General features: G+C 44.0%; 1 protein-coding gene across 1 annotated transcript in view; it reads left to right on the plus strand.

The window, feature by feature from the left end:
* The window catches only part of LOC145406702 (ankyrin repeat domain-containing protein 16-like), a 437213-nt gene that overhangs the window by 292327 nt on the left and 121240 nt on the right, over positions 1 to 23646 (plus strand). Inside the window, exon 7 of the mRNA XM_080277804.1 lies at positions 7818 to 7925. Within this exon, the coding sequence (XP_080133930.1) occupies positions 7818 to 7925 (108 nt within the window). The remainder of the gene's footprint in view (positions 1 to 7817; positions 7926 to 23646) is intronic.

The following is a 23646-nucleotide window of genomic DNA, read 5'->3' on the forward strand; positions in this document are numbered from 1 at the left end:
TTAAAGAGATAAAACGAGTCTCGATTCACTAGTCTCCCTGCGACAGCGACTCCTCCTCCACAGGAGATAAAACGAGTTACAGTTCACTAGTCCCCCTGCAACAGTGAATCCTCCTCCACAGGAGATAAAACGAGTCACAATTCACTAGTCCCCTTGCGACAGTGAATCCTCCTCCACAAGAGATAAAATGAGTCACAATTCACTAGTCCCCCTGCAACAGTGAATTCTCCTCCACAAGAGATAAAATGAGTCATTAGTTTCCCTGTGACAGTGAATCCTCCTCTACAGGAGATAAGACTGGTCACCACCAGCCTGTGCCTATATTCTTTACTTTTGATTATTGGAATTTCTCTGTGAAACAGCAGTCAGTACTCAGTCTTTAGTCCACTCAGCCTTAGTTGAGTTAGCACCATGGCTACTAGTCCATATGTACAGGAAGCCAAAGATATGGGGCTTACCGATCCCCAGGAAATTAAAGAATATATGCTCTCACGGTATAGTTATGATCAGCAAAGTGAGAATGATGCCTGTGAAGAGTGTAGAATTCAACATGAACACGAGTGAGAATGGCGCGAGGAACGTGAGAGAGAGCGCGAATACAAGTGAGAACAACATGAGAGAGAACACGAACACAAGCGTGCCGAATGCGAGGCACGTGAGAAACGTGAACTTGAGATGCTGAAGCTCAAGCGAGACTCCTTGGCTTCAGGCATATGTGGTGCAGCGACCCGAGCTCCACGAGTGCCCTCCCAGCACATGTTCTGGCAACCCCAAGCTTCCTTCATATAAGGAAGATGAGCGAATCAAGCCATTCATAGCTCGTTTTGAAGACATGGCACAGCTGTACCAGCTGGATGAGGCAGCTAAGCGGCTGCAGTTTCTTAGCTTGTTTGAGGGCCCTGCCCTCGATATTCTCCACAGAATTCGTGGAGACAATCTCATGTATGAGATGATGAAGGCTGCACTCATCAAAGCATACGGTCTCACAGTTGACGACGCCAGGAGTCAGTTCATTGAGGGCCGTCTCCAAGAAAAGGACACTGCTGTCCAGTTCCTCGACCGGCTTACTGTGTACTTGGATGAGTGAATGGAGAAAGATGAGACCCCTCGCACGCGAGAGGAGATAATTGACCTCATGCTGTGCACACAGCTAGAGAAGTCATGGCCTGCTGAGCTTATTGCTCAGCTTAAAATCTGCCAGGTAAGGGATGCCAGCCAAATGGTGGAAAAGGCTGATGCATTCTTCACTGTGTATGGGTACCAGACTCATAAGCAACAGACTTGGCACGGGAAGGACACTGCCAAGTCTGGGGAAGCCATCTCTGAATCCCGGAATCAAGGCCGTTCTCAGAATAATGGCCACGGTCCAAACAAATCGCAGAAGAAAGACCAGGGGCAAAATACGCAGAAACCCTATTGGAAGAAGTACAAGCAGTACCCTAACCAGCAGCAGTATCAGCCACGCAATCGACAGTCAGGACAATCCTTTTCAGCACCAGCCCCAGTGTATTGGAGGCAGGAGGCAAACGCAGCCTTCATTCCTTAACAGCAGTACGGTGGTGTTGTCCCTAGCAGCACAGGTACTTCCCCACAGTTCACTAGTCCCCCTGCGACAGTGAACCCTTCTTCACAGGTGGTCAACTCTCCATCTCCCCAGACGGTGAGTACGACCCTCAGGTATCTAATTCTTAGGGCACCATGTTTGCTACATCGTTCATTCAGCAGCCTTATCAATGGCTGGCTGCTTCCTCCACAGGCCCTCCCACAGGTAACAGTGCCTTCCTTGTTCAGCCTGGGTTTGTGGGAGGCTTTCCTGTAAAAGTCCTGAGAGACAATGGTTCCTCAGGTTGCTCTGTCAGGTGGAGTCTAATTCGGCCTGAATACACAGGTCGACAGATCCAAGCTCAGCTTATTGATGGATCAGTGAGATTGTTCCCTGAGGCACGTATCCAGGTGGCATCTCCATTTTACACTGGTATGACAGTTGCAGTTGTCATGCCAGAACCTTTATTTGACCTAATAATAGGCAACATACCAGGTGCCAAGTATAGTTGCACCGTAGATGACGCTACTCAGACTTCGGCTGTTGCAGTAACACGAGCCTTGGCTAAGGCTCCACTTTGTGTCACCCTGTTGACCGTCGCAACGCCGCCAGATGTGATTCATAGTCAAGATATTGTCCAAGAACAACAGACTGATCCGACACTTGCTTGAGTGCGTAAGAAGTTGGAGGGTAATGTGATTAAATATTCACAGGGAGGTCAACCCAGGTTCCTTCGTGAGGACAACTGTACCGTGAGTCCCAAACACCCCAGGGCGAGGTTCGACTGCAGTTTGTCGTTCCCGCAAAGTATCGCCGAGCAGTGTTTGAATTAGGTCATCGTTCAGTGATGGGAGGTCACATGGGCCAAAAGAAAACCTCTGACTGCATCCATGCTGACTTTTTCTGGCCAGGAATGGGATGGGAAATAACTAGGCTTGTGCGTTCCTGCGATGTGTGTCAGCGTACCACTGACTGGGGACGTGTCCATCCTGCGCCATTGAAACCAATGCCTATAATCTCTGAACCGTTCGAGAGAGTAGCACTTGACATTGTTGGGCCAATCTCTCCTACGACTAGTGATGGATCAAAGTATATCCTCACTTTCCAACTCTGCACTTACGATTAATATTGGCAAGCTGAGAATCCCTATGCAATCTCAGGCAGGTCACATTTTAACACCCAACGTGGCGTGAACACTCATGTGGATAATGTGCATTCTCCAGGAATCCTTAGAGAGGCCCACAGCTCGAGACACCACAAGGTAATTCAGACACAGCCTTGGATTGCCTCTGCGGGGGTCTCGAACTTTCCCCTTTAACCTACGGTACCTATGTATGTACAGACTCTGGATAGTATGTGTCCTATGTGACCTATGAGCAAGATACTGGGAGCCAAGCTAGCTCTTGAATTACTCAAATCTCTCAGGACCCCTGTCTTGTGGACCCCAGTGTACAGCAGTTGCCTGTTAGTCATCACTTAGCAGGTGAGACATCAGGTCTGTGCCTACATTGTCACTTCCCTTGATGTATCTCACAACAAAGTTAAACTGCTGCAAATACAGTGACCAGCATGCCAATCTTGCATTAGATGTCTTAGTCATGCTGAGACTGGTGAGTGGCATATGATCGGTTTCCAGAGTGAACGGTGCTCCATATAAATAATAGTAATATTTCTTAACACCATCAACAACGGCCAAGAGTTCCTTCTTAACAGTACTGTAATTCCTCTCGGCGGGTTTTAGCTTACGGCTGTGGTATGCCACTGGGAAAATTCCACCTTCCCATTCTTGCATTAGTACAGCACCTACTCCATCTTGTGAAGCATTGGTGCACAGTACGAAAGGTTTATTGGAAACAGGCAACTGCAAGATAGGCTCCTTACGCAGCATATTCTTGAGGGAGGCAAAAGATCTCTCTTGCACTTCTCCCCATTCAGTGGTGTTTGGAGCATGTTTCTGAAGCACCTCGTATGACGGTTCGGCAACGAGAGCAAATTTGGGGATAAAACTTCTATGATACCCCACTGGGCCGAGGAATGCCCTAACCTGTTTCCCGGTCACGGGTCTTGGGGCTTCCCTAACCTTTCTGATCTTGTCACCCTGACACCTGCTGCAATTGTTGCCAACAATATGTCCGAGAAATTCCACCTCACTGTGCGCAATTTTACACTTGCTAGGCGTCACAGTCATGTTGAAACTCTGCAGTGTACTGAAGACAATTTCCAAGAGTCTGAGGTGCTCCTCCAACATGGTAGAATGAACGAGGACATTGTCAACAAACATTTCTACTCCCACGATACAAAGCACTTGTCTCATGGCATGATTGAATACTGCTGGGGAATTGGTAAGTCCAAATGGAAGGACTTCATACTGATACAACCCCCTAGGAGTAGCAAAGGCAGTGAACTGACAGCTCTCGGGATGAAGGGGAATCTGAAAGAATCCCTTCACCAAATCGAGCTTTGTGAAGTATCATGACCCTGCCAACTTGGAGAAGATGGCAATATGGTCACCCATTGGCTCAGCATCCAGTTTGGTAATTGGCTTTAGCCTCCTATAATCACCACAAATCCTGACTCCACCATCCTTCTTGCGGACTGCTACCATTGGACTACAGTAAGGAGATGAGGACTTTTCAATAATACCTGCAGTCTCCATGTCAGCGATTTCCTTGTCTACTGCGTCCAGTAATCACATGGGAATCAGATATGGCTTAACTTTTACGGGAGTATTGCTGGTCGACTCAGTTTTGTGACACTCAACCTTTGCGAGTCTAGGTTGGTCAGAGGAGACATCAGCATGCCGACAGAGCAGTGACCTTATGGCATTCTGGTCACCTAATGCTAAGTCAATGTTAAGTAAGATATCTCCGACAGTCTCCTCCTGACGGGACTGAACAGTTAAGGGCTTGTCATCATGGTCATCAGCTGGGATCACCGGAGCTTCCCCGGTTTCTTCCAGTGACTGGTCACTGTCATTGGCTACTCGTGAGCCAATCTCCTCGGGGTTTGACTCATGATAAACCTTCAACTTGTTAACGTGGAACCTTTTTTGAAGATTCCCAATCTGAATTGTGTAGTTGAGGTCTGAAATGTGCTCTACCACATCATATGGGCCCTTCTACTGTGCCAACAACTTGTTCTGGGCAGTGGGGAGTAACACCAAGCACTTATCGCCTGGACTGAACTTCCGAAGCTTTGCCTTCTTATCATAACAAGCTTTCTGAACTTCACGCGCCGTGATCAATTCGTCCTTAGCTAACTCACATGTTGACTGGAGGCGGTCAGCTAAATCAAGGATGTAGGTGTAGGAGGTCTTGACTTCAGGGTCGGGTTCTTCATCTTCCCATAACTCACGAAGGACTTGAAGCGGCCCACGGACCGACCTTCCATACACCAGTTCAAAAGGTGAGAACTTCAAAGAATGCTGTGGGGCTTCTTGATAAGCAAAAAGAAGGGGAGCAATGAACTGCAGCCATTCCTTTGGCTGTTTGGCATCCATGCACTTAAGCATCTTCTTGAGAGTCCCGCTGAACCTCTCACACAACCTGTTACACGTGGGATGATAGGGCATAGTTCGCAAGCCTCGGATGAACAACAACCTGAATGCTCTGTTCATCATTGCAGAGGTGAACTGCAAACCCCGGTCACATAAGACCTCCTTGGGGATACCTACGTGACAGAACACTTCAATCAATGCCTCAGCAACAGTGATGACCTCCATGTTCTTAAGGGGGACGGCTTCAGGCCACCGTGTGCTGAACTTATTCCCTATAAGCCACGCACTGAGAGAAGCACTGCACATCCACCTAATCCTAATCATTGTCATTTCTGTATGTTTGATCCAGTGAATATCCTCTCCCTTTACTGCCCAGGTCTCTCAACCATACAACATTACACTCCTAACACATGCTGCATACAAAGATTCCTAGCATGGAGGGAGAGCCCTCTCAATGTCAGGAGAGGCAACAGCTCCCTGAACTTCTTCCAACCACTCCTCACACTAGCCACAGAGCTAGCTCGAGCACCACCGCCAGCACATAACATGTCTCCCAAATAACAGAACTCTTCCACACAGTCAAGAGATTCACCAGCAAGTTCAATCCTTTCATTCCTGACAATCCCCACCTGCTCTCCCCGACACCATGTACACATGAAATCAGCATTATCTCACGGTCTACCTCTGGTAGCACTACATCTCATGCACCCAGTTATCACAGACACTGCACAAGATGGAATTACTTCCCACTCCCTTGTGGCAAATTGTACATATCCACTTTCCCTCTTCTTTGACAGTACCACCACCAGCCCTTGATACCATCATTTTGTTTATAAGCATTTACTCTGAAGCCCTTGTGCCCCATACTATCTCTCCATTTCCTAAATCTTTCTTCTGCCTCCCATTCATTCTTAGCAATCAACATCAAATCATCAGCAAACAACATCTCCCATGGGAGTCCATTTCTGAAATCTCATGAGAGGGTCTCAAGTACCATAATAAACAACAAGTGGCTCAAAACTGACCCCTGGTACACACCAACATTCACGGAAAACTCATCACTCAAACCTCCATTCACCGGAAAACTCATCACTCAAACCTCCATTCACCCTTACCTGGGTGCGAGCACCCACGTACCTAGCCATAAACACCGTAACCAGCCTCTCCTTGATCCCAGGCTTTCTCATTGCCCACGTCACCACCTCTCTAGGGATTCTGTCAAAGGCCTTCTCCAAATCAACAAAAACAAGGTACAGTTCCCTTTTCTTTCCTATATATTTTTCCTAAAGCTGTCAAACAGTGTATATGGCATCAGTGGTCCCTTTGCCTTGCGTAAACCGAAACTGCATCTCATCAGTATTCACTCTTTCTCTAATAATACCTTCTAGAACTCTCTCCATTACCATCGTTATGTGGTCTAAAAGAGTTATTCCTCTGTAATTTCCTCTAGCCAGGCCATCATCCTTCCCCTTGTGCATCATTACAATTACTGTACACTCCTCAGCCTATCGTCTCGGACAGCACACTCATATATAAAGTATTTATCCGGTCAGTGACTCACCTCACACCTATATCTCCTGAGGCTTTCAGCATTGTAGCAGTAAACCCAGACACACCTGCTGCCTTCCTCACCAGCATCCTGCCTATTGCCTCACTCACAGTAGCAGCTTCAATCATAGGCCAAGGGCCAAACACTGGATCTGCTGGCTGCAAACCCCTCCCTGTCCCAGTCAATCTCCTTATTCAACAACAGCTGCAATGCTGTCTCCATGTATCTTTAATATCCACACTGTTCACTATCACCCTTCCTTCATTATTCTTCACAGACTGCTCACCTGTGATATCCCAATTCTCCCTCTTCATCTGATTTGCCACCTTAAATTTCATATTCTTCCTTTCCACACGATTGAGGTTATCAGTTAAAAGTCTCTGTGACTCAAACTTCATCCCCTAAACCTCTTTTCTTTCCCTATGCTTGGCAGCCAAGTATTCGTCTTTGTTACCACCTTTCTTCCACTCCTGGAAAAGCCTTCTTTTCTCCTTAACTGCAGCTTCTACACCCTCATCCCACCACCAAGTTATTTTATGTCTTCGTGGGCCTCTTGTTCGTCCACATACTGAATCAGTAACTGTCAAGAGGTTGCGCATGATGGTTCTGTACTGCTCATTAACACTTCTCTTAACATCTTGTTCAGCCACCACTCCTCATCTCACTATAGAAGGCATCCTTTACTGGTTGGTTTTTCAGCTTCCATATTTTCCTCTTAGGCACATAGGTCCTCTTTTTCATTATCCGCTCCTTAAGCTTCTCATTTTCTGCACCCAATTGTCACCCCCCATCCTCTTCATTTGTCCAAACCATCTCAATCTACTTCTCCTTATCACAGCACTAAGACATTTCAGTCCCATCCTACTCCTGAACTCTTCCATTGTAAACCTAGTCCTGGCAGGCCTCGCACTCAGGGATGTTAATCCTCTCATTTTGATGACTTTATGTATATATTTATTTTTCTTCCTAAAACCCAGCCTAAGTGACAGCCATCCATAGGCTTGATCTTTAGGAGGTCAGTGGAGACTTTTTTCATATAATGCCACCAGCAGAAATAGTCTGAATCCTTAGGAGGTTGCTGGAGGCTTTTTAATCTTGCAGTGCCACCAACAGAAGTAGGCTGGTTATCTGCCCTTCATTGTACTGGACTTAGGTTGCCTAGCCTTGGGACCCTACACCTGGAAGTATAAAATGGGATTGGCTGTTACTGTTAACATTGTTGTTTACAGGATTGACAGCGTTGCACTGTGCTGCACGTGAAGGACATGTTGATGTGGTGAGGCTGTTAATCACCCTGGGGGCAAACGTTGATGCTGCTGACCACAATGGCAGAACAGGTACCGTGTAGTACATCCTCCTCCTCCTCCTCCTCCTCCTCCTCCTCCTCAACTGGTGTCTATAAACAGCACTACAGTACTGTATATACTTTTCACCTAAAATTACCCTTTCATCATCATCAATGCTTGTTTTGTTTCATTTAATTTTGTTTATAGAGACTCCAAACTGCTTGATCTCCAGCAGCCTCTCTGTTAAGTTTTAACATTAGATTTCCACTAGAATATGATGCTAGTCATGAAGAAATACTTTGGAGAGGATGTAGAGCCATTCAGCTGTGACAGTTCCAAAAATGCAGAACAAAGGAAAGAATTTAGGTGTTCAGCTTTAGAAGGTAGTGATGTGCATCCCCCCTCAAAAACTTTTTAAAAATTATGTTTGCCACTTACAACAATCCCGTGCATACATGGTGCCTCCTGGGCCAGCCAACAGTCAGATGTGTGAGTCAAGATGGCTGCCCAGTGTTTACAGTCACTGTGATAGTCTCCCTTTCATTCCATTTTGTGCATACAAGGCCATTGAAACACCATTGCCATCGCCAGATAAAAGTGCAAGTGCACAATAAATAGTGCATTGTGCTATATAAAGTGGAGTGATAACTTTTTTGTGTGAAATACTGGGACTTGTGACTTGCAAATTATGTATGGAAAGGATGATACTCTACTCGAAAATGTTGTGGGGCTACTGAGGGCGCCAAGGGCAAGCCTAAAATGTAAAGGCATTTTGAGATTCTAGGTTGGATCCCTTGACCTCCAATGTATCCCCTTTGGACCCATGTTATATCACTCAGTGTATGATAAATTGTTATATGATCATTTTTCATGTGACGTAACCCCATCGCGTACTGAGGTGTGACTGTATAGGAAAGAAGAGAGAGGGGTCCACTATTTGTTGACATGAAGCAGACCTTTGACAGAGTGCCCAGGAAGTTGGTGAGTGGACAATGAGTATGCTTGGGATTGAGGAGTGATCCATTGGAGCGGTTGTGACGGAGGTGCTTTCACCCAAGTGAGACTGAGTGCAGGTTTGAGCAATGAGTTTTCTCTGAATGTTGATGTGCATCAGGGGTCAGTTTTAAGCCCTTGTTTTGTTATTATGGTGCCTGAAGCACTTTCACATGGCCAGTCCTTCACTCCCCAGGAAGGTGTAGTGTACTGATGACTTTTTGTCAGTCAGAAGGAATGAGAGGATAGCATAGGAAGTGAAGAGATGGAATTGAGAACAAGGGACTGACAGTAAAAATGGTTAAAATAAGTGGTGATATATAGGGCTGGTGTGGTACTGTCAAAGCAGAAGAAACATGGCCATGAGCAGTTTGTCATGAGGGTGTTGAAAGTACAGTAATCACTCCAATATCCGACGTAATAGAGCCATAGGTAGGTCCGGATATTGGTTCTGTCCGGATATCGGGCCCCAGCTTATGGACTTGTACTTATGGACCCTAACTCAGAGAAATACCTATACAACTCCCTCTGGACATGCATAGCACCTATTTAAGACCCAAATCACACCAATAAGGCACATAAATGACTGAAATAAATGCAAAAGAAACATAAAATGAGGGTTTAGAAGTAGGTTCATACAATAATAAACATTCTGGTGACTGGCTCCTGGACAGGTACTTATGGACCCTAACCTAGCTTAACTCAGAAAAACACCTTCCTACTGCACATGCATAGCTCCTAACACCCTATTCACACCAATAAAGGCCATTAAAGAGTGAAATGAGGTAAGTATAGTATGGAAAAAAGTACAGTATGAAACATTCTTATGTCCGGATAGTGGGGATGTTCGGATATTGGGCGTCCGGATATTAGAGTGATTACTGTACCTCCATTTTGTGGAGTGTTATTGGCAAGTAGGTGCATTAGAGATATAGTGATATAGAGGTAGGTTGCAAAATAATGGCAGTTTTGTGTGTGCAGTATGTAAAGGAAAGCATACAGAAGCACAGAGGTGGGAAAGGATTGATCTTGCTGAAGAGTGTCATATGCTGGAGGTGGGGCTGGAGCCAACTTGGTAACAAGAATAAGAAGTGGTTGGAAGAAGTCCAGGGAGTTATTTCCCCTCCTGATATAGAAAGGACTCTCCCTCCATGCTGCGAGGTCCTTGTATGCAGCATGTGTTAGGAATGCAATGCAGCATGGTAGTGAGTCTTGGGTAGTGCTGGAGGAGGATATTCGTATGCTCATACGTACTGAGATGAGAATAATTAGATAGTACTGTAGTTTAGACTTCAGTGACAGGTCAAGAGGGGATTAGGATTGTAAATAAAGAGTTGAGAGAAAGGATGGGACTTGAATGTGTATGGTGTTATGATAAGGGGTAGATTTAGATGGTTTGGGCATGTGGAGAAGATGGAGTATGACAGCTGTGTGTGGAGGGTAAAAGGTGTGAATGTTGAGGATGGAGTTTCAAGAGGCAGCTGAAAAAGATTTAGGACAAGATCCTAATGTGATCGCAAGGATAAAGAGCTGAATAGAGATGCTTCTGGAGATTGAGTGGTGTGGAGAGCCATCATTTGGTGGCCAAGGCTGATAGATACAAGCATGTTGGATCCCCTAAACCAACAGAAAAATGTAAAGTAGGAAGGACTTGTCAGAGTGAAGATGGTTGATGGAGAAATTAACTAGTATGTAAATTATATAAAGGCTCTAATGGGTTTACCCCCTCATTTGGAAGACATCTTTTTAAATTTTGGTCTTGCTACCACTACATGATTTTATTCAGCTCAGGAGAGACTGACTTGCCTGAAGGCTTTGGTTACAATCTCCAATATCCTGTTCAGCCATAGGATGTCTTCTTAAAATTGATACTTGATGCATTGAGAATAAGTTAAAGTAGTTATTATTCTGCTGTCCCAGGCAGAAGAGGCTAATAAGAATAGCATGAAGCAAAGCCAACAAAACTGTCATTGTCTTCGTCTTCTTTGTCGTTATCCCCCCCCCCCCCCCAAAAAAAAAAAAAAAAAAAAAAAAAAAAAAAAAAAAAAGAAGAAGAAGAAGAAGATAAAACGAATTGAATAAACTAACCTGGAAAAATTAAATCATTCAAGTATAGCAGAATCTCTCTAGTCTGGACTATATGAGGGGAAGGGTTGTCCAGGTCAGCCAAGTGTCCAAACCATCAGATTAATCTCCAGTTCATACCAAAAACATTATTTGCATTTGATATATTTGTTACACACACACGAACACACACACACACACACACACACACACACACACACACACACACACAGGGCATAATGACAAGATGAAGGGATACTAAAATATCTGAATGAAATTTTTAGTGTTATGTAATGTACAGGTAAGGGCATGACAAGAAACTACATTATAAATTACAGTAAGTAGGTAAATAAAGCTCAGGCAGGCTATGAAAACAGCCTAAATATCATTATACAGTACATTACCCTCTTTTCATGCCCATGTTTACATAAATGAGCTACTGTGAAGTAAAAAAAAGAAAAAAGTTTTGTGGCTACTACAGACATGTGTTTGTATTATTGTGGTGAAAAAGTGGTGTGGAAGAACCAACCACATACGCATTCGCCACGCCGTACCATAGACAGACTCATAGGCTTCGTAAGTTATAAATTATCTTCATACTTATTTTAAAAGCCAAACTTACCACTCCATCACTTACTGTAGGACTTATTCAAAGCAAAATGTTATTAACCCCTAAAGTACGCAATTCGCTCAGCAGATCTGTCCCTCCAGCTGCAAAACAGGGTCGATTTTTCAACTTTCACCAAGGTAAAAATTTTTCTTCCACATTTCAAGAGACTGAATTTACACACCTGAAAATGTACGTTTCAGCCAGATTGACCAAATAGTTATCTCACAATTGCCCATCAAAGATATAAAAAAGTTACCAATCCCCCATGGGCAAAAATAGAAAATGTACAGAAAATGCATTATTTAGGGTAAATAATTATACACTGTATACATAACTAATGTCAATGTGAAGTGTTCCCTAGGCATGAAATGTCAGTGTGACATATGCCCATAGCAACAAAATAAGCCAGGCGAAAAGTGGAGGTGGAGTGTGACTGGCTGGAGGGGGGAGGAGGAGGGAGGGATAGGGGAGGAGGGAAGGGGAGGAGAGAGAGGGGAGAAGGGTTGCTATGCACATACACCACTGTAGGGGGTATGTTGGGGTATGGTTGGTTGGGAGGGGACAATGTGGAGATGATGCAATAGGGCTGAGGGAGGTAAAGTGACAGTGGTGGGGGGGTTCCTTCTCCCCCACCTTAGGGGCCTGTCACACCATACCACCGCAGACACTCTAGCTCTCATTGGTCTGAGCCCATATACATCACCAAAGGGGTGGAGTTGCCCTCCTCCAGTTTTTTGTGTGTCTTTATCGATCATGCGGGATAGGCTGGCATGTCAAATTACACAAAAGCACAATCGTGTGGCATTGGTCCTGAGGGGTTAAGCAGTCATGACTAGCATATGTCTTTGTGTTTAATCCATCTGTCCATCCATCATCCAATCCTGTCACCCCAGGAGGAACATAGGAACCCAGGGCTAGGCAAGTTGGTCTTTACATTTAAGATGAGAGTGACCAGCCTCACTCATCCCCGAGTGTCATTACATGAGCAGTAAACCCAACCACCCCTTGGATATAAACCTACACAGGATTAGTCCAATTGGAGCACCTTAATTACTCACTAAACCACCAGGTGCCATAATTTGGTTACAGTATATAGTTACCACCCAGCATAATAAATGGTTTCCTGTTGTAAAGGAGACCATTTGGCTTGTCACCCAGTGTAGAATCACCCATAGGCAAAAGGAAAAGGAAAGAATGAAGGAAAAAAAAGACAGAATAGTTAGTGTACAGCCACCCATAGGCATAAGGAAGAGGAAAGAAAGACAGAAGAGTACGGAAGGAAAGAAGAGAGGATAGGGCAGTCACCTGAGATCAGCACTTCATCAAGGATGGTGAGCGCCTCCACCTGCCACAAAGCTTTGTGAAGTACAGTAATCTTCAGCAATGAAGTTTTGTTATATGAAATTACAAAAAAAATTGTGTTGTGGTGCCAATAGGTGGCTGGTGGTTCACCGTGTGATGACTGGCAATGAGTAGAGCACCCATGTCCTGCACTGGGTAGGTAGGTCTACTGAGTGTTCACTGACCTCTCTGCAATTCGGAAAATAACAGTACTATACTCACATACCATTCCTCATGATCACTGCTGTATGGAACACTTATAAACAGCCTCTTCTTGTTAGATTCTTGTCCATTGGCAATTTTGTAGTTTTTCTTTTACTTTTGACACATTCGTTGTAATATCATGCTTTAATGCAAGCTGCCTAATTTTTATTTTGTTTTAAATGATGTCTGATACAGCTGATTTGGTGATATCAAGCTTGTTCATAAGTTTTCCTGCAAGAACACCAGCCCCTAATTTATCCCGAATTTTTACTTTATACCTAATGTTTCATGCTTCCTCATGACACCTTTAGTCTTTAGTCTTTGCAGAAGCTCCACTTGCATTAAGAGCAGTCATAGAGAGAACTAACTTTAGAAATACTGGGCAAAAATAAAAAAATTTTGGTCAGTGAACCAGCTGATGTTATGAATGTTACACGTGTTTTGAACAAAGGTGCTTGAGGCTCCACGTGGCCTTGTGGCGACCCAGCGTAATCTGAAGCCAAACATATAATATTCACTTTTCACCTGGCTAAGTAAAGTGGTCCTGGAAATAGTGTTTAAAACATAATTTTGGAACTTGTATGGTTTTAATTTTGTCTGGGTGATTCGAAATCCGGACTAAAGGGTCAGGACCAGTGAGGTTCTGATGTAGAGTATTTGATTTGATTGAAGGGGTTGTTGTTGCTGGTACTTAACCCTGATCTGACTGGCCAAGTAGACCTGTCGACCGCAGGTAAGCAACTGCCCTGTGGAGTTGTCCCATAGGTTCTTTCGACTGTTCATGTTGTCTGCACCATGGTATGGTTTGTGCTGTGTGATGCACCATTATGTATGCTATTTGTTTGGATTTATTCTACAAGCAGGGCATGTGTCATCTGTGATTCCATCCAACCTGAATATGAGCTGCTTATTGAGGAGCCCTGGATGATGTCCTAATCAAAGCATAGCTTGGTGGACTTGATCAGTTCTGTTGTTCTGTTTAAAAATATCTCATGGGTGGTTTTCAGGAGGGGGCTTGTGATACGGGATATAGTGTTCTGATCAAGGTGTCTTGACGTGCATGTGAATTGAGTTGCTAATATTGGAATATCTGGTGGTGGGATATTGTTGAAGAGGGTTTGATAAGGTTTGTGTGATGAATGTCTTACATGACTAATTGTGTTTTTGGCTCTGCTTATATTGATGGGTGTTGTGTGTTAACATTGGCTGCTGCCTATACGTGGATGTCTCTCATATCAAGATACTGTCCTACAGGGAGGACTTTTGATATTCCACTTTATTTTGTTCATTTCATTTATAAAGGCTTCAGTATGTTTGCTTGTGACTGCCTTAGTCACTAATGGTGGCTCTCCACATTGGTCAGTCTCTAGCAGCCTCTCTTTGACATGTTGGAATAAATTAAAGGTGGTGATGGACAACAAGCCCCACTCACATAGCCACTGTCCCATCCACACCCAAACCATGCTGATGGAGCCTACCCCATGCCTCCCCTCATGTCTTCCACTAGGTGGTGGGGACAGATTTCCATCCACATGCCCTCACTGTCATTAACCCCTGTGTGATAGTAGGTATGATGTATGGCGTGTAAAGCAAATGTAGCATAGGGTACAGTGGACAGTTCGAGAATGTGTTTTGGAGAGTATGTTGGCCTACTCTCCATATTAGCGACTGTGAAAAAGGTCAGCAATGGGGGATTGTTTGGAGCTGTCCTGAGGGTTAGTGAAACAAGAGCTCCCGCTTTCCCTGTCACCAGCTTTGCATCCCTCCTTGGGAGTACTGCCCTGATTGGCTGGAGCTACAGCCTACTTCCTACAAATACCTGTAAGATAGTGCCATTGTGTTGACATAGTTTATGGAAGAGGTGTATCGCTTTTCATTTGCATCTCAACATATACCAGTATTTCATCCATCAGTCTGCTCTTTTGTAAATTCATCAGTTTCCATATCTCAGTTTCTCACACCAACATTAGCCATATCCATCTACCTCGACCATCCTTGCCTTTTACCATTCTGCAGTTCACATATATCTTATCAGATTCCATTCCTTGCCATCAGAGCAAATCTCTTTTCCCTGTCCATTGCGTTAACCCTTACTGCATATCTTTCTCACAGTACAGTATACCCTTGATACAGTGAACTAATTGGTATCAGACCCATGACATTAAAGCTGATAGTTCATTAAAGTGGAACACTAATGCTGTTCGGCAGTTTCCCAGGTCTTGTGGCTTTTACTGAACTACTGTATCTATTGCCAGATGGCTTAATCCCATCAGGGGTGGCCACAAACAAATTGCCTCCATGTCGTCCTGTCCCCCGCCATTTCATTGCCCCACTCCCAGCTCACATCCCCCTCTCTCATATACCTCTTCACTCCATCCCTTCATCTCATCCTTGGCTTCCCCCTCCCTCTCTCCCCCTCCACCTCACTCACATACACTCTCTTCGTCAGTCTCTCACGCTCCATCCTCTCCACATGGCCAAACCACCTCAATGTGTTTCTCCTAATGCTTCCTATCACATCTACATCCATACCACAATGCTCCTTCACTTCCTCATTTGTCAGTCTGTCTCTCCATGTGACTCCACATGTTCCTCTCAAATAACTCATTTCCACTGCTCTCACTCTAGACTTCACTCCCTCCAACTAGGTCCAAGCTTCACTTCCAAACGTTAGAGTTGGCATCACAATACTGTCATGTAGTAACTTTTTCACTTCCATGCCCACTTCCCTGTTTCTTATCACTGCTTTCAAGGAACCAGCAACTTTCTTCCTTGTTGTACCCTTTCAAGCATGTCACCCTCTAAACTTCCATCCTTACTCATCACCTTACCCAAGTACTTAAATGCACTCACATTTTCCATTTCCTCCTCATCCAACCTCACTGTACATTCACTGACTTCACTTCTCTTATAGACCATAACTTTACTTTTACCTACATTCACCTTTAGATTCCATTTCTTACACACTTTCCCAAACTCATCCACCAAGCCTTGCAGCTCCCCTTCGTCTTCACTTAACAACACAGTATCATCCGCAAACAACAGTATAGGCAGTTTCCAAACACTGTCCTCTCTCACTAACGTCGCTTCTACATCCACTGCCCTACCTTGTAACCCTTTTGTGACCCCATCCATATACAGATTGAACAACCATGGAGACATGACACATCCTTGTTTCAATCCAACCTTCAAATAGAAAAATTCACTCAGTTCATTATCCACACACACTGCAGCCTTAGCACCCTCATACATACTCTTCACGGCCCTCAGCAACTTCCCATCTACTCCATATATTCTTAATACTTTCCACAATCCATGTCTATCCACCCTGTCATATGCTTTCTCCAAATCCATGAAGGCCACATACAACTTCTTTCCCTACTCTCGAAAGTTTTCCACTAAAGATCTAAGAATGAATATCTGATCTACACAACCTCTTCCCTTCCTAAAACCTCCCTGTTCTTCTCCAACTAATTCCTCTGTTATTTCCCTAACTCTGTCAATAAGTATCCTACCGTATACTTTTCCTATTGCACTAGGAGGACAAATGGCCCTGTGATTACCACATACTTCTTTTTCTCCTTTTCCTTTGTACAGGGGAACAATTATACCAGATTTCCAATCCTCCAGGACTCTACCTTCCTTCCAGGCCAATCTGCATATCTTCCACATCCATTCTACTGCTATCTCTCCCCCATGCTTCAGCATTTCACCACACATTCCATCAATTCCTGGGGCATTCCCCATTTTAACTTTCTTCATTGCTTCCACAACGTCTATCCTACTGATTTCTTCCTCTCTTGTCACATCCCTCTGTCTCCCAGCCATTCCCCAGCCATTTATACACACATTACTTTCATTCTCTATGTTCAACAATTCCTTAAAGTGTTCTCTCCATCTGCTCACTTCTTCTCCCTTCACTGCTAATAATCTACCATTTTTATCTTTCACTCCCCAACTAACTTCTTTGGCACCCTGTCGAACCCTCTTTACCTCTTTCCAGAACATCGTCTTCCATTCCCTCCACTTTAGACTTAAATTTTGTCCAAATTCCTCATCCACTTTCTTACTCTCTCTTACTAATCTTTTCTCCTCTCTCTTCCTCTCCACATAAAACTCTTTCTTCCATCTCTCAACTTCTTCCATGCCCCTGTTTCTCATCCATTCATTATGTGCTTTCTTGTTTTGTGCCACAGCCTGTCTCACCTCTTCATTCCACCATGCTGTTCCCTGTACCCCATTTCGTCTTCTCTCCAACGTACACACCACCTCACATGCTGCACAGTTTCTTCTGTGAACATCTTTCACACACCTTTCACGTCCCCCATCTGCTCCAGTTCATATTTACCCAATCGCTCCTCCACCTCCCTCTTATATTCTGACTTTTTTCCATCCTCTTACAACTCTTCCACTCTCCTAGCATGAACTACTTCCTCCTGTCCTTTACCTTCTTCTTTTTCTCCATTTACTTTGGACCTTGATTCTGACCTCCACTTGGTGGTGGTCAGAAAGTCCACTCCCCCAACTTTTATATTCTCTTCCATCCATTACACACCTTCACAGCCTTTCATCCACACACACATAATCAATCACTGCCTTCCGTTCATTCAGTTCACTACCTACCCTTCTCATCACTTGCCACATATACCCATGGATCATTTTGTGCCTGAAGAGGGTATTGGCTATCACCAACCCCCTCCCAGTACAAATGTCCACTAAAGCACTGCCATTCTTATCCATCTCTGCAGACACACCCCACTCACCAACTACTCCATCGACCTTCACATTCCTTACTTTTCCATTTATATCTCCAATCAAAAACACTCTCTCATTCCTTTCAAACTTTTCCATGCACGCTTCCATATTTGTCCAGAACGCTTCTTTCACTCTGCTTGCGCGATCTTACACTGGCACACACATGCACACAATCGCTCAACTTGTAGTACAACTTTCAGTCTTACCCACACACTCCTTTACTGAACAAAGATCTTTAAATATGAAGCATTGTTTGTTCATCATGCCATGCTGGTTGGTGTTTCCCACGTGTCCATTCTTTTAGCAAGCAAAATTCATTAAATGAACATAATATTCAGCCAGCTCGAGGTGGTTGTTAAAACCGAACTTCATTAAAAGAGGGTTCAGTATATCTAGGGTGTACTACTATATTTTGTACCTTATCCAAGATACACAACAGGCCCATTTCCACTGCTTTAACTCTTGAATTTTCACACTTATGCCATACCAAAATCTCATACCCATAAATTATTGTGGACACTAACACACTTTCATGCAGTCCAGTTGCTGCATCCACACTTAGTCTTCTGTTTCTAGTCAAGGCCATCATAGCACTGCCGTAGGCAGGTTATCCACACTTATTTTATTTAGTAACTTATTTGCTTAGCTCACTGAGTAGCCTACCTCTGGACCCCCATGCTCCTGATTTGGCAAGAAAGTACAGTTTTCATTCATTCATTATCTAATCCTATTTTGCCCCAGGAGGAGCCTGGGGCTAGGCAAGTTGGTCCTGACATTTAACCCGCCCCATCCCGACGTTTTTGGACCTTTTTTTTTTTTTTTGGCTCAAACATCCGCTTTTGGTGAGAAACATTGAAAATTCATAAAGAAATCGCTCACCTGGGGTTTAAAATACCGGATTTAGGTGCGAGTACTTCCTTACCTGACTGGGTTTTCTAACAGGCTGGCACCAAAGAAAATGAGTTCTATGGGAGGGTAACTATTTTATCCACTCATAAACAGTATTTATTTATTTACTTGGTACGAATTTACATGTAGTACAAGAGTATATTGGTTTTCAAACAGTAATATAGGCATTATAAGCATTGTTTCACTCACTAACTCATCACCATTCATGACCTTTTTTTTCCCACATTACCTGATCATCATTTCTGACTGTTTCTTCCTCTAATGCTATGTGAACTTTGTCCTCCACATTGTCATCGATTGGGGAATCACTCTGGCCCTGAATGTCTTTATTGACCAGGTCACTGGTAACAGGTGAATTGCCGAGACAATGGCGTGCAGGGGGGGGGGGGAGAGATTATGCTGTGTAAGGCATTGTTCCTGCTTGGCATCTTGTAGAGGAATAGAGGAAGGTGTCCCATGTAAACTTGCCAAAAATCACTCGCGAAATCATTCGCGAAAATTGAAAATTGTGCAAATTAGGGACCTTGCAATGTTGCTGCATTAATTCACGTCGCCGGGACGGCGCGGGTTAAGATGAGTGGCCTGCTTCACTCATCCCTTAGTGGCATTATGTGAGCAATAAACCCCAACCTCCCCTTGGATATAAACCTGCACAGGCTCAATCCCATTGGAGTGCCTTAATTACCCACTAAACTACCAGGTGCCATAATTTTGTTATATGGTTACCACCCAGCATACTAAATGATTTCCTGGTGTACAGAAAACCATTTGGCTTGTCACTCAGTGTAGAGTCACCTGTAGACAGAAGGATGAAGGAAAGAAAGACAGAAGAGGAAGGAAGGAAGAGAGAAAGGGTAGTCACCTGAGAGCAACACTACATCAAGTGAGTGGTGATTAAGATTGGGATTCACTATTTATTACTGGCTTCTCTCCTCAATTCAAAGCTCTCATTTTTTCCTGTTTTATAGCCCCATCCTAGCATATGAAGTAGTCCTTATCAGATGTCACCATCTTGTACATTCTTTTTGTTCGTTAGTCTGTAATTACAGAAAAAAAATTTCTATGAAAGTTCCAGTACATTTCCATGTGTGTTTACAAGGGGGGATGTCCAAATTCCTGGAATAGATCAATAGCACAGGAAAAAGAAATACAGTAGTTCCCCATTGCACCGGTAGGCACCATTTGTGTACAGTCTGGTGGCTTATTCTGCCATGTGTCATTACATTGAGAGGGTGGGGCTGTTTGGCCAGACTGCATAGGGAACAACTACTACATTGAGAGAGTCAAGTCCATACTTCTGGTGTTTTTTTCTTTGTTTGCACTGAGAGGTTCGAGTCCATATTTCTGGTAATTTTTTTTCTTTGTTTGCATAAGTGACTTCTGTGATTTTTGTCCTCAAACACTATGGCAGATTTGAATGAGTAAAGAATGTGCACTGATTTTTTTTTTTTTCTTTTTTCTCGGGGAAACCACAGCTGAGGCAACAACAATGCTTGAGCAAGCTTTCAAGGAGCTGGCAATGAAAATAATGCAAGTCCATAAATGGTTCACATTTTTTTTTTTTCCTGCCCTTTTCTCTCTTCCTTCTTTCCTTCCTCTTCTGGCTTTATTTCCTTCATTCTTTCCTCTTCCTTTTGCCTACGGGTGACTTGACACTCCCTCTTCTGTCTTCCTTTCCTTCATTCTTCCCTTTTCCTTCTGCCTATGGGCGACTCGGCACTGAGTGACAAGCCAAATGGTTTCCTGTACACCAGGAAACCATTTACTGCACTGGGTGGTAACCATATAACCAAATTATGGCACCTGGTGGTTTAGAGGGTAATTAAGGTGCTCCAGTTGGAATGAGCCTGTGCAAGTTTATATCCAAGGGACGGTTGGGGTTTATTGCTCATGTAATGCCACTCAGGGTTGAGTGAGGCTGATCACTCTCATCTTAAATGTTAGGACCAACTTGCCTAGCCCTGGGCTCCTACTCTCCTCATGGAACAACCTAAGATTGGATGATGGATGGATTTTTTTTTTTTCTTTTTTTTGTGTGTTTGACTCTGGGCATAGGCTTCACAGCCTGCTCCCAAGGCCCAGTAGTTCTCCTACATACCATACACCTCTACATGTCACCACTTCAGCACTAACACCCACCATCCAAATTAAGTACACTGTACTTACAAGGGCTGTCTCATATGGGACAGGTGTATCAGTATTAGCAGGGGTATTTTTACGACATGTCGGCGGGTCCTCTGGTAGATCAATAAAGTCTGATTTTATGAAATTCAGATCCTTAAACTGTTCCCTGCCCCAGTGGGGATTTGAGCCAGGGTCCAGTAGGATTGCAGGCTACCTCTCTACCTGTTGAGCCACTGCATGTTTCTCCTAGACTCTCCACATCCTAGCTGTTCTTTGACCTCTCAAACAGATGAAGACATCAAGAAAATTGGACAAGCAGTCTTAGAAGATCATCATCGCACTATTGATAAATCAGTGGAGACCACAGGCGTTTCGTGGAGTTCATTCCAATGGATTTTAACACAAGGTCTTGGCAAGCATTGAGTCTCAGCAAAACTCGTCCCCCCGTCTTCTGAGGGAAGATTAAAAAGCAAATTTTGTGACTGTGTGTCAGAACTTGAAACAGTTGAGAAATGACCCAGAATTTCTTTCAAATGTCATTATGGGTGATGAGACCTGGGTTTATGGGTAAGGTCCCAAAACCAAGCAGCAGTTCAGTCAGTGGAAGACACCAACATCTCCAAGACCAAAAAATGTGTGTCAAATCAAGTCCAACATCAAGACAGTGTTGCTCTCATTTTTTGACATTTAGGGAGTTATCCATGAATTTACATTACAGTACTGAGGCGTCTTTAGGAAAGCATCAAGTGCAAACGTCCAGAGAAATGGCACACCCGAAATGGTTCTTGCATCACAACACATCCCCATCAGATATTGTGTTGTCAGTTTAGCAATTTTTGGCCAAAAACAATGTCGTTTTTGCTCCGCACCCTCCCCATACTCATGAAATCTCAGTCCCTCTGATTTTTTTTCTTGTTCCCCTAGATTAAGTTAGAATTGAAAGGCAGAAGATCTGACAACTTAGAAGAAATCCAGGAAAAAATGCAGGAGTCTCTGGACAAAGTGACAAAAGACAATTACAGGAAGCGTTTCCATGAATGGGAAGAGTGCTGGGACAAGTGTATAGTGTCCCAAGGGGAGTACTTTGAAGGTAACTAAATGGATTTGCTGTATGTTTTGTTATTAATTTTTTTCATAAACAACTCTGGGAATTCTGGTGTCACCCCTTGTATGTTTTGAAGGCCTCGGTCATGAATAATTTGAAATCATTGGACTGGGATACTGTGTGCCATTTAGCTTTATCATTATTGATGTGTCATTAACAGTTAATTTGGACAAGTTTTTCATGGCCATATGCCTGTACTGTTGTCACCCTCTACCCAGGGTCTTGGGTTTGAATTTTGACTTTTCCTTGACTTAGTCCAGCTGTCATCCAATGCCTAGCCAAGCCAGCCCAACTCAGTAGATTTTAGTTGAATAGAAGGGATATATATGTATACCTGTACTAATTTCATGCCAGACTTTGACTCCGTAAATGTGGTTCTCCACCCAAGAGCGATGTTATGGTCATCTGCAAGGCTTTTGGCCCCACTCGAAAACCATAGCAGTACTTCCCGTGGACAATGGTAGCTATCCACCTCCTACTTATAAAGGTGATTTATCATTTTCACCAATTAACAGTACAGTACACCCTTGTTATAATGAACTAATTGGCACCAGATCCCCTGATGTTAAAAGTCGAAACTTCGTTAAAGCTGAACACCATGCTGTTCAGTAATTTCCTGGGCATTATGGGTTTTACCAATCAAAGGTCATTAAATACAAAGCGACATTCGGCCATACATTTGTACACAGTAACATACAGCTAAGTCTAAATGGTTCTTTTTCTCAATAAATGCTCTATTTATGGCTGCTCATGATACTGGCCACCAAGAGGCTGATGCAGCTTTCTGCGGGATGCGGAGGAACGCCGGTCTGCGTGTGTGTGTGTGTGTGTGTGTGTGTGTGTCTCGATAGCATGGTCATAGGTACTTGTAGGAGATAGGTCGGTTGTAGATCGTCGGAGCACTGCCAGAATAAAATTGTGAGACGTATTATGGCTCGAACTTGTCGCTGCTTATTACACAGTATGTCGTCAGCTGGAGTAAATAGGTAGGTCCCTCCTCTCTCTTTCTCTCTCTCTCTCTCTCCTTCTTTCTCACCCTCCCTTTGTGTATCAGCGAGATGAGTTTGAGCACTCTTTGGTTACAGAGTTTATTGTACAGTTATGTCGAATTGTGATTTACAGCATAACGTAGCGTGACAACAGAGCCTCCTAGCTGACCCTCGATGTTATTGGGCCTTCTGATCTGAAGGGAATCTGTCCAACATTACATACAGCTTGGACAGGATGTGTGGTGTGATGTAGTGTCTGGTAGATTTCCATTCACGCAGACTAACCGACTAGGGCTGGTTGCTCCATGTGTTTGAATACGTCATGAAATTCTTGGTCGGCTGGACTAAAAAGAGACTGATACATCATATGTTGATTGTGATACATCATATGTTGAGAATTCTTGATGGTCTGGGAAAAGATTGTGGATATACATTATACGGATTGACATTCCTAGTGGGAAGCTGTGTATGTCTCCAGCAGACACTACATCCTGTACATTATCTGTCTGTCTATTGCCAGATCCCTTAATCCTGTACGGGGTGGCCACAAACAAATCGCCTCCATGTCGCCCCGTCCCCCACCATTTCCCTGCCTGGCTCCCAGCACACACACCCCTCTCTCATATACCTCTCCACTCCATCCGTCCATCTCATCCTTGACCTCCCCCTCCCTCTCCC

The sequence above is a fragment of the Coenobita brevimanus genome, chromosome 71 (assembly GCF_032717465.1).
Source record: "Coenobita brevimanus isolate Jiangsu-jjx chromosome 71, ASM3271746v2, whole genome shotgun sequence".
Lineage (NCBI taxonomy): Eukaryota > Metazoa > Arthropoda > Malacostraca > Decapoda > Coenobitidae > Coenobita > Coenobita brevimanus.